At 51.0% G+C, this 18,422-nt stretch overlaps 1 protein-coding gene across 1 annotated transcript in view; it reads right to left on the bottom strand.

Annotated features, from left to right (window-relative positions):
* The window catches only part of ELMO1 (engulfment and cell motility 1), a 396,326-nt gene that overhangs the window by 317,754 nt on the left and 60,150 nt on the right, over nucleotides 1–18,422 (bottom strand). The window contains exon 2 of the mRNA XM_015559688.1: nucleotides 1,202–1,345. Within this exon, the coding sequence (XP_015415174.1) occupies nucleotides 1,202–1,279 (78 nt within the window). The 5' untranslated portion in view covers nucleotides 1,280–1,345. The remainder of the gene's footprint in view (nucleotides 1–1,201; nucleotides 1,346–18,422) is intronic.

Raw genomic sequence — 18,422 nt, 5'->3', positions numbered from 1 at the left:
TTGTTGTGTAGAACTTATTAAGTTATTTAGATCCACACAATGTTATATAACCTTCAACCAGATAATAAAATCTGACCAGGAAAAAAAAAATCAGTACAGATTATAATCATAAAATAATATCAAGAACATAAATAAGAAGTGGAGTTGCCATGGCACCCTAACTCTGCAAAGGCCGGAAGCCGTCTGGAGTCCTGTGTTATTTGCTCTATGAACCCCTTCACTGTGTATTAAGGTTCAGCCCCTTTTTCTTTAAATCACTTGCTCGGGGGGGGGGGAGGGGGGGGCAAGGTAACCCTCCTGAGATAACCTGAACTAAAACAGAAGGTGCCAGCGACTCCCAGGAGCCACCCAGATCCAAGCCAGGGAGGCCTTCCTGGGTAAAATCACCTTTTAAGTCACCATGATGTGGTTTTCATTCCGCTAACATTTACTGAGTATTTGTCACCTGCCAGGCAATATACTAGACTCACAGTGCAGTTTACACTAATCGCAAAATTACAATTGTCTGGGATCCAAGACTGAGCCCCGTGACACTCATTTCATTAGCAAGCCCTTACTCCAATGCACTTGGCTGCTCCGGCCAAATTCAAAGAGAAACAGGATTCAAAAAATTAAGCTCTGTGCTGCCCATGATGAAATGGTCTGCACGTGTCCGTGAGTCCCCGCCAGGCAGGCTGGGGCAGCCTGTGCTGTGTGCTGGCCTGGAGCCTGCAGGCCACTGTCCCTGATCCTCGTCACAGCCTCAGACACATCCCCTGGAATTTATTTTTAGTAAATATTTTTTTATTGATTTCAGAGAGGAAGGGAGAGGGAGAGAGAGATAAACATCAATGATGAGAGAGAATCATTGATCGGCTGCCTCTGGCACACCCCACGCTAAGGATGGAGCCCACATCCGGGCATGTGCTCTGACCGGGAATCGAATCTTAACCTCCTGGTCATAGGATGATGCTCAACCACAGAGCCACGCTGTCCGGGCCACAAGCCCTGTATTGACACCGTCCATGCAGATGCTGGGCGAGTGAAGCAACCATGCATCACCCTTGTGTGTGGGACAGAAACCAATTACACTGCAACTATTACTGCACAGACTCAGCACAGCCAGGGAAAGGCCAGGGGGAAAGAGCCATCAATGTCTGCGAAAATTCCAGAACCGAAGGAACACCGAGAACAACCCCACACCGCTCCGCGCATTACCAACCTGGTCGATTTCCATGAGCTTGGGGTAGGCGCCCGGCCACTCGATGGCCACCTTGACGATGTCCGCAGGGGGAGGCATGGTGAAGCCGCGTCCCACGCTGGTGCCCCGGGCTCCCGCGGTGCAGACAGCCACACGTGTCTATCCCTGGTGAGGAATGACAAAGAGAAAGAAGGTCGCTCAGAGCACACGAGAGGCGGGCCTGCTTCATCACTTCCTGTTTTCACTGGTGGTTGAGGTACAAGTAACGGCTCAGGGACAGAAGACACAGCTGCCAACTGCACCCCTGGCTGTTCGGAGGAGACAAGATGGAGGAGGAGAAGGTGCCAATGCCCTAGAGTCCAGCTGCCGGGGACATGGCCCCAGGGAGGACAGCTTTGTGACTCTGGACGGGAAAGCAGGCGTCCCTTACCCCCGGGTCCCGGGAGCTGGTCTCGCTCCGTCCAGAGCCACAGAAGCCCGCGCTCACAGCTCCGGAAGGACAGACTGCCCAGGAAGTCAGGTCAGGAAGCAGCGTTTCTCTACAGTGTTTTCTATGTCACAAACAGAGCTACACTATAGCAACCAGGATGTCACTGGGAAGGGACCAGGCCTGACGTTCACACACATGCAACACACCCCCTCTCCAAGGCCCACTCCCACCAGGCACCTTCCCAGAGGGACTGAGGGATGGAGATGCAGGCCGTTCAGAGTGGACCCTGGATCCTCATTTGATTGAGCAGCACTGCTGATACAAGGGGATAAGGGAATCCTCTCCCAGCCCAGCCATCTCCTGTAGTGTGACCTTTTAACTTAATATTTTATAATCATTTTTTTATTGATTTCAGAAAGGAAGGGAGAGGGAGAGACAGAAACATCAATGATGAGAGAGAATCATTGATTGGCTGCCTTGCATGCCTCACACTGGGGATTGAGCCCGCAACCTGGGCATGTGCCCTGACCTGGAATTGAACCATGACCTACTTACTGGTTCTTAGGTCAATGTTCAACCACTGAGCCATGCCAGCCAGGCTAACTTAATATTTTGAACAGGTCAAACACGCACATGACTCAACACATGAATGTGTGTGTGTATGTGATGATATGCAATGTAGAATCTCCCTCCTCTGGAAGTGGACCATCCACCCTGTCTCAGTTCAGACCCCCATTCCTCCCTCCGATTATCCAGTGTCATTAGTCTCTTCTGTATTCCTCTAGAACAGTGGTTCTCAACCTTCTGGCCCTTTAAATACAGTTCCTCATGTTGTGACCCAACCATAAAATTATTTTCGTTGCTACTTCATAACTGTAATGTTGCTACTGTTATGAATCATAATGTAAATATCTGATATGCAGGATGGTCTTAGGCGACCCCTGTGAAAAGGTTGTTCGACCGCCAAAGGGGTCGTGACCCACAGGTTGAGAACCGCTGCTCTAGAACGTCTTCGCATACACAAGGCAAATTCAAAAATGTACCGCCCTTCCCCCTGCATACAGAAGGCAGCATTCTCTCCTCTGGTCTTTTCACTCTGTATCTCTTCGAAATCTCTCTATATTCGCACAAATACTGCACCTGTTTCTCTCACAGATCCGTCTTGGTTCTTTGCATGGAGGCCACCTATCTGATGACCCCGTCCTCTGCCGGGCCCCTGGGTGATTCTTCCCTGTGGCTGTTACAAAGGAGGCGGGTCAGTCAGCTTACGCATCCACTGCTTTGCACACATGTGAATACATCCTGCCCAAAGCGGGGCGGAGTAGAATTGCTGGGCCCGAGGGCAGAGGCAGTTTCAAATTCTCATGGCTGCTTCCAATGGGCCTCCTTGGAGCTGTGCCGTCCGCACTGCCTCCAGCAACGGATGAGGCTGCCTACCAACACAGCCTCCCCAACAGCCTGCCGTTAGCACACCTGACGCAGCGAAGAAAGCAGATCTTGGTATACTTTCAACCCGTATTTCTCCCACAGTGAGTGAGCCTGGACATGAACGGCCAAGTCCCAGGTCCACTCCTCTGTGAACTGGCCAAATCCTCTGCCCCATTTCCTAGCGGGTTCTTGTGGTTTTAGAAGTAGGTCTCGGTGTGAATATTCATCAGCCACGTGCGCCTGGGCCTTGCCCTCTCTCGGGGACCGGTGGACATCACTGCGACCACAGCGACAGAGCTGATCATGGCAGCCTCAGCAACGGCACCAGTCCTGTAAGTCACTCACTTCCCTGGAGCTGACAAGGAAAGGAAATGAACCCAAACGAAACGGCGGCTCCTCTGGCCCAGAAGACGAGGGAAGCCCACTGTGCGGCTCATCAGTGCTGACCAGTGAGGGCCCATCTACTCACTCAGCACCCACTCGCTGAGCCTACACTGTGCTATCCGCAATGCTGGGGATCTGGATGTTAGATGGCACCAAGGGGCGTGCAGAGAAATGGCGAAGGCGAGGAGAAGCTGAGGCGTGTGAGTGCATTTGGGAGGAAGGGACAGTAGTTCCATGTTAAATGGGAAGCCAGGGGAAGAGTCACTGAGAAAGCAGGTGTGAGGAAAGCCCTCTGAGAGGGGGGAGGTAAGTCAGGGGGCAAGTGTCAGGTTTCCACAGGCCTCGGGGACGGCAAGTGCCAAGGCCCCGGGGCAGGAGCATGTCTGGCGTGTTCCTGAAACAGGTGACGCCAAAGCCAAGTAAGCAAAGGCCACAGTAACAATGAGTTCCCATAGTTGCTGGGTCATAACTTGGTAGGTTCATGCACGGGGCTCTCGACCACGTGGACACTCCCAACATATCCCTCGGTGTGACTTCGAGACAAAGCTCGTGTCCATATACACCCATTGAGGGTACAAACTGGTACAACTCTCCAAAGGGACTGTGAGCAAACTGCCCCAGAGCCTTGAAATGTTGGGTTCATGTGGAGTAATTTTACTTTTCTAGATGTTTCCTCAAGAATCATTATTAACTAAATCATAACAATGCCTGTGGTTTTGGTTGCAATTCCCAAAACTTGGGAACAAGTCACCAGTCACCACCAGACTGGTTAAATAATTATGGAGCCGCCAGGTGCTAAGACAAGCAGGCGATGGGTGCCGGGCTTCCCCCTGTACCCTGTACAGTGTTTCACTCACTCGCGAATTCTAAGGACACGGTATTATATCTGCAGGGCACCATTCAACTCCGGACCCAGATTCAATTACACGCCCTAGAATGAGAAGAAAGCAGGCTCCAATGTGAAAACAGACTCGGTGTGACTCAGGTAACTCTATTCAACACAAACAGCCCACACTCCAGAGGGGCAAGAGGATTAATAACAGAAGGAAGAATGGGTTGGGAGCACCCTCCTCCCGACTCCACACCAAACAGTCTAGGGTTGCACAGAAAGAGTCACCGAGCCTTCCAGGAATCAAAAGCCAGGGTGCTTGTCTCCCCTGGAGCTGGTATTGATTTCCCCAAGCTGTTCCGACAAAACCTGGTGAGCAGGTGAGAACACAATGACGAGGCTCCCCCTGGGTCTCCATGGAGAAGAGGAGGCGAGGGAGGGAGCTGTGTACACAGACAGCAGCCACTGAGCGCAGACAGGTGGGGGCACCCCTGGGAACTCACTGACCGCAGTGCAATTAGGCCTCATCACTTTCCCTCAGACTAACCAGCAAGGACAGGGCGCCCCAGGCTCCCGGGGGTGGAGTCAGGCGCACAGCTGCAGAAGGAATAATGCAGATCCACATCGCTATCCTCAGAAGCCCACATTTTACCCTCCTGAACTCATCTTTCCAGGAGGGGTCACTTAGCTCTCCAGGCTTCTGGATACAGTCACTGCTGCTTCCAAGAAAATGCAGGAAAGGAAGCTTCTAGCCCAGGCTCTCTCGCCCTTGGCCCAGTGAGCATCTGGGGCACAGTCCTTTGTTGTAGAGCCGCCCCGTGCACTGTAGGGTGGTTAGCAGCATCCCTGGCCTCCACCCACAGTCGTCCATAGCCCCTCTTGGTCGTGACACTCAGGGATGTCCTCCAGACATTATTGTCAAATGTCCTCTGATGGCAAAATCATCCTCTAGGGAAGTGGTGCGCTACCAAGGCCGCCGGGCCGATTACTAACGATCAGGCCACCCATAACTGAGCTTGACACAAGACAGACGGTCTCATCAGGCTCTCCGAGAATCACGAACACCAGGCCCAGTGCCTGGCCAGGCGTAGCCAGGGTGGTGTCCCCTGCCTCCTGGACACAGCAGGCGTGGATCCGTCACCTTATCCCCACCACACCTGAGTGCAGTAAGCAGAAGGCACACCCGGACCACAATCCTACCAGCTGGGCAGGCACATCACGCAGGGTCGTCAGCTGAATGCATCCTCTCCCCCACCAACATCGCATCAGAGCTGCTGGCAACAAAACCACGTCTGGTATTGTCAAAACTGCCCTGTATATATAAGCTCCATGACCTGTGTGCACAGCCTGATAGAACATGCCTCATGCAAACTAAAACTTAAGAACCACTAATGGGAAGTCTCCACAGCTGGCAGCCATTCCAACCATTCTGCCTTGTAAGGTAACTGTCTGTGGAGTCCCGGAAGCAACTAGGCATCGGTGTGGAATTGTCCAATGGCCTGCTTGTCTGCTGTTTGATTTACTTTATTCCATTTGTAATATTAAGGTTCTACAAGAGCACATAGTAGAGCATACAGATGGTGTGTTATAAAGCTGTACACCTGACATCTATATAATGTTATTAACCAATGTTACCCCAACAAATCTACTAATAAAAAATTAAATTTAAAGATGCTACAGCCTTCATATGCATGTCAAATGGCTTACAGTTGAGTGAAAATGAGATGAAGAAGCACTTTTTATCTGGGAGTTAGTTACCAAACTCTACATGTCCCTTAGATGTGACTCGTAACCCCTCAGCAAGTTGAAATTCTCTTTATCATTCGCTGAATGTCTCCTTAGCTTTGGGTGATGTTTCCAAGACAACGGCGAGAAGCCTGTCCTGATTCCCATCTAGAAATCCATCTATGTCTGCACACTGTTCGTGCCCAAAGTCCTCATGTCTCAGGATGTGCTGGCAACGCACCTCCCTACAGTCTCTTAAAGATCACAACCCGGCATGGCTCAGTGGTTGAGCATCGACCTATGAACCAGGAGGTCACAGTTTGATTCCCGGTCAGGGCACATGCTGGGGTTGTGGGCTCCATCCTCAGTGTGGGGCGTGCAGGAGGTGGCAGATCAATGATTCTCCCTCATCATTTATGTTTCTCTCTCTCCCTTCCCCTTCTTCTCTAAAATCAGTAAAAATATATTTTAAAAAATGATCTGTAACATTGCTACATGTTTTTCCAAGCAGCTTGATTAGGTCCCAGACTTCATAAAATCCCCAAATACCTGATCTGTATATTTTTCTGAAATTTCCATACAGTGTTAGTTTTGGGTCCCCACAATGGCTTTAAACCCTATTGTCCTATGTCTGGTCTTTCTATTACACAAGCAAAACCTGTTGAGAGAAAAGAAAAGAAGCCTGCGGGAGGATGTCCCCATGGGAGATGTCAATGGGAAAACCAACACACTTGTCCCGGTGACCCATGTGCCCACGACGTCACTGAAGGGCCCTGACAGATGGGCCCGTGGAGGCCACACGGCAAGCCAGTGGGGAAGAGCAGCTGGAGAAACCATTTGCTTCAGCTCCTCTGTCCCTTCCTTCCTCCCCAGGAAAGCTGCCTCTGGCCCACTGGCCATCAAATTCCACTTGTGACAGAGAAGAGGTTTCTAACAATTAGGGGGAGGGTGGGGAGGGAGTACAAGTCCCATATTTACATGCTGAGTGGTCCTAATAGAAAAAAGAAATAGAGAACATTTTCCCTTGGCATCCAGGTGAGGGAGGCAGGGAAAGGGCCCTGACACCCCCTGCAGGCAGCCTTTCCTTTACTCTCCGTGCACCGTGCAGAGGAGGAAATAAACCTTCCTCAACCCTCTTAGGCGCAGCAACTGGACGCTGCAAATTCAATGAACAGAGGTTAGCTGGAAAGGGAATAAAAAGCATTTATTTACTCATGCCATGCTCAAAGCCGCAGGGAACTCGGTAATCCAAAGAGGTGGTTAGAATTCAGAGCTTCTGCGTCATCTCACCAGTGATGAAGCCTGAAGAAGAGGCTAAACAAAGGAACAGGGGGTGGCTTCTGGCAGGTGTACTTTGTCCAAAGGTGACTTGGAAATGCAGGACAAAGGGGCGCTTAGTGAGGTTTGTTGTGCACAGCGAGGCACTCTCGGGAACAAAGCTGACTGGGAAGTAGTTCTCTTCCTGGTTTGGGGGACAAAAGGGACACCTCTCAAATGAAAATGTCCTTTATGAACGTACATTTCCTTTACAAAAGAATTCTGCAGGGAAACTGCTGGAGTGATTTTGTCCCCCTAGGGAACATCTGTCATCTGGGGATATTTTGATTGTCACAAAGGGGGAGGTGCTACTAGCAACTAGTGCAGTGGTTCTCAACCTTCTGGCCCTTTAACTACAGTTCCTCATGTTGTGAACCAACCATAAAATTATTTTCGTTGCTACTTCATAACTGTAATGTTGCTACTGTTATGAATCGTCATGTCAATATCTGATATGCAGGATGGTCTTAGGCGAGTGACCCCTGTGAAAGGGTCATTCGACCGCCAAAGGGGTCGCGACCCACAGGTTGAGAACCGCTGATCTAGTGGGTAGAGGCCAAAGATATTATTGCTCAACACCCCGCAATTCCCTGGATGACCCCCACAACAGAGAACTGTCTGGTCCCCAATGGGAATAGAGCCCTTTGAAGTAGAAGGAGAAGAGCACAGAGCTAGCTCCTTCTGTGTTTGCTGTTTCTTCATGGCTTTCAGCTCAAGGAATAGGTCCACCCCTACCCCCCACATCTGTTGACCTGCCTGCGTTAGAAACTTGCCATTACCTGAAGACATGACTGGCACCCAAAACATGCACTGCAGTTACATGCTCCACTTGGCAGCCCAGTGGACGCTGTAGGTTGATCCCCAATTCTCCAGCTCAGGTGCCTGCAGGTCACAGTTCTGACGGAGCCCTCCCCTCAGGGGCTCAGGCTGCCCTCCCCCCCGGGACTGGGAGCAGAAATCACACAGGTCCTGCAGGCACTCCTCTCAGTCTGGCATTTCCCACCCAACACTGTTTCTTTGACATATTAATTAATGCAATGCAAAACAAAAACAAAAAGCAAACCAACAACAGTCAAGCCTCTTGTAAAACGCTGCATGGCAGGCACACTACCTAAAAATGACTAACCAGTCCCTCCACTATGTGCTTTCACAGTGACCTTATGAAACAGGTCCCATTCCTAAGCCATCTTCCAGACAAGGAAACTGAGATGCAGAGACATTCCGAAACTTGCCCGACGCTACAGTCACACGCGGAGCCCCGCCAGAACTCAGACTGTTACGGGCAGGGGAGGGGGGGGGGTAGGCCTCGGCCCTTCAGCTCGGCTAAGAAAGAATTCAGAACAACAAACTCAGCACAAGAAGTTTATTTAGAAAATCACAGAAGTCAAAATAGTGAGCCAGCAGGGCTGGATGAACTCAGGAAACAAGTTCCAGAGGCAAAGAAGGGCCTGTGGAGCTTAGGAAAAAGATAACGCACCTGAGGGACGGCGAGGGGTAAGTCGCCGGGATGCTCCTGAGACAGACAGAGCTGGCAGGCTGGGTCCCTCGTCTTAAGAGCTTTTATCTGTCTTCCAAAGGCAGGGACCATAGGGGAGGTGTCAGGGAAGGACCTCAATAGAATATTCGTAAGCTTTGCAGGTGTGTCCTTTCAGGGTCCTGGTCTCTAATTGGTCGGTGCTAGGGGAGGGGTCCATGGTCACTGAATCTGGTCCTGATGTCACCCATGGCGTCACATCATCTGGTTTGGCTGCTTTTCTGGGCCTGGAGCTGAAACACAGCTGAGACCCAGATGTTATCTCTAGTTTGATCAGAACTCTGTCTCGTGGTCAACAGACCTGAGGCTTTGTTCCTAAGATTATTTGATGCTGATCAGGACCTCGCTGTCCTGAGGCCTTAATGCTTAAGGGGGTGGCAGTGCTACAGCTTATATGGGAGTCGTAGGAGGCTATTCTCTGGCCCCTTGTTCCTACTCTAAGAGGGTCTAACTCAGGGGTGGGCAAACTTTTTGACTCGAGGGCCACAATGGGTTCTTAAACTGGACCGGAGGGCCAGAGCAAAAGCATGGATGGAGTGTTTGTGTGAACTAATATAAATTCAAAGTAAACATCATTACATAAAAGGGTACGGTCTTTTTTTTTTTTTTTTTAGTTTTATTCATTTCAAATGGGCCGGATCCGGCCCGCGGGCCGTAGTTTGCCCACGGCTGCTAACTGCATGACTAGCAACATGCTAAGGGAATAAAGCTCACCCTGGGGGTAAGGTGTTGCCTATAATCCTCGTTTTCCCAGTTTTGCCCATTGCTACACACCCAGGACATTCCGCCCAGATGACATTCCGTACCTGGCCCACGTTCAGGCTCTGCTGGTGCCTAAGTGCCTCCTCTATCAAGTCTGCATCTGTCAGATTCCATAGCACGTTTTTTATCACTATACCACATTTTGAAAGGTTCCTTTACTATGGGACTTCCGGGCCTTTAATATAATATATGGAGACGGTGGAATCTTTATGTACAATGGATAATATTTCCCACATGTACATGTCCAGAAAACACCTCCCTTACCATGCGTCCGTGGCACTGGTTTCTTATGGGATACGCTTTGGGAAATGATGCACTGAGACCACTTGCCTCCTTGGTTTTTCAGGAAAAAAGAACTGTTGCCAAACAGCCTTGGCCCGAAACGCGCAGTGGAAAGTGGCGGGGAAAACGCTTGACTTTAGGCCTGTGTTGAATTATTATCACCTGCATCTGTGGGACCGTCTCCAGGAAAGCAGCCCATTTCTTTTGAGCAACTCTTTCCAATTCACATGGGGCAGTAAACATTCAATTAACTGCAGCTTCTACTGTGCGGACTGGCCGCAGATCAATAGCGAGAGAAGTGGAGTATTTGTAGCAGTGATAGCTGGAATCGGCATGTCTCCCCTCTCGCTTTCAATCTCCACATGGTGACTCGGGGAGTAGAGCACATAAACCTTGCCCAGCCTGCCTCTGAGCATCTCCAGGGCACCGTTCCCCACCAACTGCATTCCTGAGCCCATCCCCACAGACACAGGCAATGGCTCTGAGTCAGACGTGGCAAATAGGTGTTCAGATCACCAGCAGTGCTTCTGCAGTGGCCGCTGGTAGCACTGCTTAGAGGAGGCCCGCCCAGGATGGGCCCGGTCCGGGGACTCTCCAGGTGTGTGAGCCCCCGGGAGGAGAGTGAGCTCCCAGGCTGAGGCTGGCTACCTCTCTCCTTGCCTAGTTGCTGCCACTTCCAGGCACAACAGCCTCCCCTGCCTCCTGCCTTCGGTCACGGTGAGCCCTCGACCTGGACGGTCTTTCCCTCTCCTAGAGGTCAATGCCCGTCTCCTGGGCCAGCTCCTGGAGGGACGCCTGACCCCACGGCTCCTGGCTAGCAGCAGCTGCCCCTTACTGAGTGTTTGCAGTGCACCTACTGGGCACCTGCTCAACTTCTGCCAGAGGTTTCTACGATTTCCCCAGGGACACGGGTGATAGACCTTATTCACCTCTGCACCTCGGGTCCTGAGCAGATGGCATGGCCAGCAGTACGTGAATAAATCCCTCTCAGACAAGGGAATGAATCACTCTTCTCTTAAAAGCGAATCCTGAGGTTCTTTTAAGGGTGAGGAATCACTCAGGCCACAAATGCATTTTTAAAATCCAGAATCCCTTGCACAGGAAACGTCCAGGGCTCCCTCCAGCAGCCGCTCCCTGCTCCCATCGCCAGAACCAGCAAGGGAGGTGCTCGAAGGCCAAAGTAAGATGAGACCAGAGCCCCCGCTTTGCCTGGAGCTCTGTGAGGAGGGAGTCGCATCTCAAATGGAAAGTTCATTATCTCACAGACCCAGGCACACACTTCCCTCCTGGTTCCGGGTTTGGATATTTGCTTTTCAAATTCCTTTCCAGCTGTTGTAATGCTGAGGCTTCCCTCCTCCCAGCCCCCTCCCCTCTCCCCTGGGCTCCCTCCCGCTGCAAGCCTTCTCACCATGAGGGGTGCTGACATCCCCTGTGGAGGAACGGGAGCCCAGGCCAGTTCCCTATCTCAGAACCCAGACTGCAGGCCACAGGAAATGCTGGAGCCTTCCCACCACTGTGCCAGCCAAACCCTACAAGTTCCCAAACCCGCTGATGCAAAAACAACACGCGCAACTCCCCTTCCCTCTCTCCCCAGCAGCAGCCCAGCTCACAGCCACCCTGGAAGCTCCACTGCATCAGGGTACAGGGAGGACCTTCCTCAGAGGCAGGTGCTGGGCTGTGGCGCCGGGACTCCCACCTGACAGCCAGCAGAGTTAGTCACTGTGAAGGGCGGTGCCCAACACGATGCAATGGGCACCCGCACAGGATGGCATCCCTACTGCCCCTCTCCCTCCTTGGGTCCCTGAGAATGTCCTCCTCCGGCTGAGCACGGGCTTGTGGAGCAGTGGGAGTCGGATGTCCGCCTGGGCCTTCATCCCGCTCTGCAGGTCCACAGCTCTGTGACACCAGACAAACTGCATAGCACATCCAACCCCCATGTCCTCATCTGTCACACTGGGCCAACAGAACCTTTCTCCAGGGACTGCTGTGGAGACTGAACATACGCAATTAGACCAGGGCCAGCTGTGGTGTTAATGTTGTTGTTGTTGTTGTTGTTATTATTATTAACTAGAGGCCCATGCACTGGGGGGAGGGGTGTCCCTCAGCCCAGACTGCACCCTCTCCAATCTGGGACTGCTGCCTCCCAATTGCTCGCCTGCCTGCCAGTCTGATGGATGCCTAACTGCTCCCCTGCCGGCCTGATTGCCCACAACTGCCCTCCCCTGCTGGCCATCTTGTGTGAGGGTGTGAGGGTCAATTTGCGTATTGCCTCTTTATTATATAGGATTACCAGGCATGGGGGACCTGCCTCCTCCAGGGAAACACAGAGGTCCCACCGCATGGTAACTGCCTGTCCCTTGATCTTCATAACAGAACTAGACAATGGCCATGAGAGCAGAGGAAATCCTAACTGGCCTGAAGTCCAAGGACATGTTATGGATTTGGAGACCTTTTTTGTCCTGGGTTTAAAGGATGAGCGCAAGTTTCTAGGTGAGTGACTGAGTTGGGAGGAAGTGGAGGAGGAAGGTTAGGGTTAAGGTTCTGGAAGGAGCGACCTGCATGGCAAAGGTGGGGAGTCGCACCTGCCTGATCAGACAACCCAATGAAACTGAAGACACCACGTTCTCTCCTGACCGCAGGCTGGGGTCGCAGGAAAGTCCTCTGAGAGGATGGAGGTGAGCAAAGCTCTGCCCTGGTTCCTTCTCTGCGCAGAGAAGTGGGTGCAGTCTTCGGAGCTCAGGCATTGACGAATCCCTACAGAAAACCCACAGGGTGCTCTCTGCACAGGGGAGCCCTGCCCCACTGTTACTGCCCAGCTTCCCCAGTTCCGTGTGTCCTTCCAGCCGGGCCCCTGCAGGCAGGCCCATAGAGCTGCCTTCTTGCTGATGGCACTGTCCTGTTCCCCCAGCAGGTGGACAGAGCTGGGATTCATTGGGTTCAAGGCCCAGGGGCCAATGATGACCAGCCCCTCTCCCAGGTGTCCTACCCTGGCTCTAAATAGAACCTCCATGTGTTTCTCAGAGAAGTTTCCATTAAAAACATGCATTTTCCTCATTCTCTGGGTTTCAGATATCTTAGCCTCTGACACAAACTCCCAGTAAGACAAACCCTGTGGAGTCTTCTCTCTTATCTCTCACCTTGGGGGGCCCTGTCAAGCTCCCTGGATTGTAGGCTAGAAATCTCTTCCTTCGGGTTTCTAATCTGGGCTCCCTCAGAGGTATGCCCCAATTTTTCTTGAGATAAAATACTTTCAGGGCACACGTTATCGGCATGCAGAGGTTTTTACACAAACACTTAGATAACAGTGGATCCCAGAGGCCAGCGTTCGCTGTTGATGAACAAAGGGATTTCTCTTCCGTAGAGACTCACATGAATCTAGAAATGTCTTGCCACATTGAGTTAAAAATAAACCCATGGTACGAACTAGGGGAAGGCGGCCTGCAGTTCTACAGGAAAGCCAGTACCTGACTGCATCGGATGACCCATCTGCTTACCACCACCCTGAGGACCACTCGGGTGGGTTTTTTAAATGCTCTTCCCCTTCACTTTCCCCTGGCCATGCTTCCCTGCAAACTGCCGGCACACCTGGAAGAGGTGAGGCTAAACCCGGTAAGAGGAAAGCAGGCAGGACTACCAGCTCAGCGCTGGCGAGATGCTGACTGAGGGCCTTCTCAGACGCACCTTGGCAAGTGACTGGACGCTGGTGATTTTAATTCTTTTCATTTTCGCTCAGTTCTAACAAACTTGGGCTCAACCTGCTGATATTGGCTAAGGACTCAGTTATGCCAAAAATAAGCCAATAATACTAAAAACATTGAGAGAGAGAGAGAGAGAAACCTAGCTAGATTAGTTACGAAGACTGTGGGGAAAATGAGAATAGGCCACCATGACATGCATCTTCTCACTTTTCTATTAGGATATGCTTGGCCTCGCCAAGAAAAGAGGCCAGACACCATACATCTCTGTGCACAGCCTGAGCGCTGCTGACGGCGCTGGTAATGGGGTCAGACTCTAGGACCTAATTATCTGCGGCAGGAATTTAATAAAGGCGGTCAAAGGAAACCCGGTTCCACTCGACGCTAAGAGTCCAACTTTGTTCAGCTTTTCAATTACACCCCAGAGCTCCCGACTCCACGGAGGCAAGACGGGTAAGGAGGAGGACCGGTCTGGGAGTCAGACGGGTCTGAGCTGCAATGAGAAGGTGGTGGTGTTTCAGCCGGGGCACAAGGTGACCAGGTTTGCATGGTACCTCAGCCTGCAGGGGACAAACTGGAACAGGACACAGATGGACGAGGGGAGCTTGGTGAGAAAGTGAGGGGGCCAGCAGCTCGGGCTGGGAGGGGGGAGTTGGCGTTGGAGGTGAAAAAGGTGAAGGACTGATGAGCTACTTTAAGAATAACAATCAGTAGGAAGTGACAATGGACTGAATACAGGGGAGGAAGGAGAGGCTGAAGTCCAGGTCACACAGGATTCTGTCTGACGTCACCGGATACGCGGACGGTGATGCCATTTACTGAGAGAGGGCTCCTCCAAAGGGAAGATGCTCCAGCCGATTTGCTGAGCTCCATAGAGTGAATGGGTGCGTAGTCGCCCGGAGGGACCAGGGGGAAAGTCCATGCCGCTAGGCTAGTGCCAGAGACAGCCCTTTCCTGCTAGACCTGACCTGCTCTCCTGCAGGTGACATCTACCATGCAGGGCCACTTCCTTCTTCTTACTAGTAAGGGGGGAGCAGCAGAGTAAGCAGTGCCAGCAGCAGACGGGACCCTGTTTCACTGCCTCCTCGCCTTGCGGTCTCTGAAACATTGCTCTCTGTGCCGAAACTGACTCAACCGTGAAACGGGGAAAACCACAGCACCTATCTCGCCGCCTTCCTGAGATGAGTAAGAAGAGGACGACCGCAAGAGCTAATGCTTCCATAACTCACTGCGTGCCAGGCCCCCGCTGGACAGTTCTCATATATTAACGCCATCAAGCCTCCCGCCACCCTGTGACACAGGGGCTGGTAGGGCCCTCCCCGAGGAGACCAGCCACTCGCTTGGCTGACTAGGGAGTTAGCTGGTCTGAAGTCTGTGGGCTGAACCATCGCACTGAGCTTCCTCTGACCTTGAGACATGGAAGGTGCTTCGAGCAGGGCCTGGCATGGAGTGAGAGCCGGGCCACACCAGCTCTGTGACGGGGCAAGTGCAGTGTTTTAGGGCCCCTGTTGTTCACCAGGAAGAAGATGGGTCCCTGTTGGTCTCCCATCTCGTCCTCACGTAACAACAGCGAGTGGTGACTCAGGGAACTGGCTTCTGACTCCGACACCGAGGACCAGAATCACATGGCCGGAGCATTTCAGGCTCGTGGTGCTGAGACAGGCCCCGAACTTGACCCTGGTGCTGAGACACAGCTCTGCCGGACCCCTCAGCTCGGGCCCTGCCTTCCGGGAGATGCAGGCCTCTAGCTCTTTACCCTTCCCCTCCCTGGAGATCCTCTCCCCGAGGGGATCTTTCTTAAGCAGGTAGTACCACTTCATTTCCACCCACAAGGAATGATCCGATCTGGCATGCCGCCTGCAGAGCGCGGCCTCGGCACGAGCACTCACGCCGACACCCTGCTCTCTGGTTGCGGGCCCAGCACTTCATGTGTTTGTTAGAGGGAAAAACCTAAACAGCAAATCAAGTGACCCCGGGACCAGAGAGCTCACTGGGAAGTGACCCGGCTTCACGTGAAGGTTTATGAAACTTGGCTGAGATTTAAAAAATAAAAACTGAGACAGACATTCCAAAAATCTACTTAACATTTTTCCAGGCAAATCTTAATTTGGCCACGTAAAACTCTGGGGGACCGACAGAAGAATCCAGCATCGGCGTGAGGGTACTCCCCAGCATACGCACGAGGGGGTGGGGTGATCACCTACCCCAAAGTGACATCAGATTAGGCCCCTCCAACTTCTAAAGGATTTCAACCCAAACCCCAGAGCTGCTGACTAGTACAGGCACCTGTGGTTGCCAGCAACTGACAAGATGAAAGAGTGAGTGCCCGCTGACCTCGGTGCCCTCTGCACAGGTGGAGCCTGCGGTGTTTTCTACAGGAAGTTGTATAAACAGCCTTAAGGTTTCATAATGGGAAACTGGTTTAATAACATCTGGTGAAGCCATAAGAGAGAATAAGTGATCATAAAACAAAGTCACGTTAAAAAACTCTGACACCAGGAACTATTAATAATATATTGTTGTTGATTCATTTATATCTATTAACATTTAAAAGAACTCAGCAAGCCCTGACCGGTGTGGCTCAGTTGGTTGGGTGTCGTCCCATGCATTTAAGTTTGCAGGTTTGATTCCTGGTCAGGGCACATGCCCGGTTGTGGGGTTTGGGGGCTCGATCTCCAGTAGGGTGTGCAGAATGCGGCCGATCAATCAATGTTGCACTCTCACATCGAAGTTTCTCTCTCCTTCTCTCTTCCTCTAAAAATCAATAAACTATTTTTAAAAAGAATTCAGCAAGACTAGAATTCTTACACATTGTTGGTTAAATAGGATTCCTTTAAGAAACAGTGGGGGCAGCTTCTTGTAATATTAAATATATATTTTCCACATGACCCAGCAATTCCACTCCTAGGTATTTACTCTAAGAGACATGAAAACACATACCCACACAGTGACTTGCATTATTCATACAAGCCGAGAACTAGAAACAACTGGTAAGTGGGTAAACAGATTCTGGAACACCATCCACCTAACAGAAGACTATTCCATAATAAAAGGAATGGATTACTACACACAACAGACACGTATCTGCAGGGCATTATGCTAAGTCAGGGGTCAGCACACCAGCCGCTGGAAGAATCCGGCCCCCTACCTAGTTTTATAAACAAAGTTTTATTGGGACAGAGCTACACCCAGTCAGTTCTACACAGTCAAAGACTGCTTCCCTGCGGCAACCAGCAGGGCTGAGCACTTCCTGCAAAGAAGCCTGCAAACCTAAAATATTTACTGTCTGAATCTTTGCAGAGAAAGTCTGCCAATCCCTATGCGAAGTTAGAGGAGGCAGATGCAAAAGACCACGTACGGCATGATTCCATTTATACGAGATTCTGGATCCAGCAAAACTATACTGATGGGAAGCGTATCGGTGGTTGTCAGGGCCTGGGGAGGTGAGGGCCTGAGTGCACAGGGCACGAGGGAACCCTGCGGAGAGATGAAGATGGTCTGACTCCTGACTGTGGCGCTGGTTACAGGACTATAGACACTGGTCAATTCTCACTGAGTGGAAATGGAAAGTGATTTTGTTATATCTCAACAAAGCCCACCAATTACTACCTCCTGCTGGGTATTACAGTACTACTTCCTGCCAAGTATTCGTTCAGGGGCTGGGAATGTGACCGAGTTTCTGCCCAGATGGGGCAGTCACAAAATGTGGGACTTCACACAGACCCATCATGGACCCACAGCTTAGCCACACCTAACTAACACAGGGCTGCATCCTACTCTTTCTCTAGACGCTCTCTCTAGGCAATGTTAACCAATCCCATAGATATATTTCATTTGACTTTAAATAAGGAACACTTCACAAATTTGCATGTCATCCTTGCCCAGGGGCTATGCTAATTTTCTTTGTATCATTCCAATTTTAGTATATGTGCTGCCGAAGCGAGCACCCCATATAATTTTAAATGTCGATTCAAAACCCAAATCTTCCTCTTTTCCTTCCTCCTTCCCTTCCTTCCCTCTTTCCCCAAATATCCAGCTTCTACTTCATACAGCTCCTCAGTCATCTCACAAGCGTCTCCAACAGCAGATGTGAAATGAAACTTTCTTCCACAGCGGCCCCTCCTTCAGAGTTCTCCCTACTGAAAAGCGGGTTTGGGGCGCACCTTTACACACACTTTTCTGTTGCCTCTCCTCTTGGGGGTTACACTCCCAATTCCTTGAAGTAAAAGGCCACACCCATACATATGACTCCCTCACTCAGTTCAGTTCTAACTAGAACCCTGCCCCTCCCCCGCCATAGGTCTCTTGGACATCAGGAGTCCTCTGCCGACAGAAGGCCAGAAAACACCCCAGACACCCCATCTCTGGGCCACTATGCGATGAAGGAAGCCAAAGTGGAACCCTTCGTACAGGTTCCCTTCGAATCCAATTCTCCGGGTGCTATGCCTTTACCAATATGAGACTTCAAGGATACTCAGGGGCGCTAATAAAGCCGGTATCTAACACCGATTCTGCTGCATACAGTACCGAATCTGTGACTGAACATGTTCAAGCGTCAGATTAAAGCCTGGCCTGCTGAAACATGCTGATGTCAGAGGTCTCCTGAAGCTTTACCGCACGTGAGCACTTCTGCCTTCACCTCAATGTTGATCCAATTGGACAAGGACACTTCTCGTGTGTGTGTGTGTGTGTGTGTGTGTGTGTGTGTGTGTGTGTTTAAATCTTTAGTATCTTTATTAATTCGAGGGAAATCTTAGTCCCCATGATGGAGTACATATAGAAGTGTTTCTTTTTTTTTTAACTATTGCTTTATAAAAACCTTTTGCTTTTGAAATAACTTAGGTATTTTTGTAAAA

Source organism: Myotis davidii, unplaced genomic scaffold, assembly GCF_000327345.1.
Source record: "Myotis davidii unplaced genomic scaffold, ASM32734v1 scaffold573, whole genome shotgun sequence".
Lineage (NCBI taxonomy): Eukaryota > Metazoa > Chordata > Mammalia > Chiroptera > Vespertilionidae > Myotis > Myotis davidii.
This window is presented reverse-complemented; position numbering and strand designations above follow the sequence as displayed.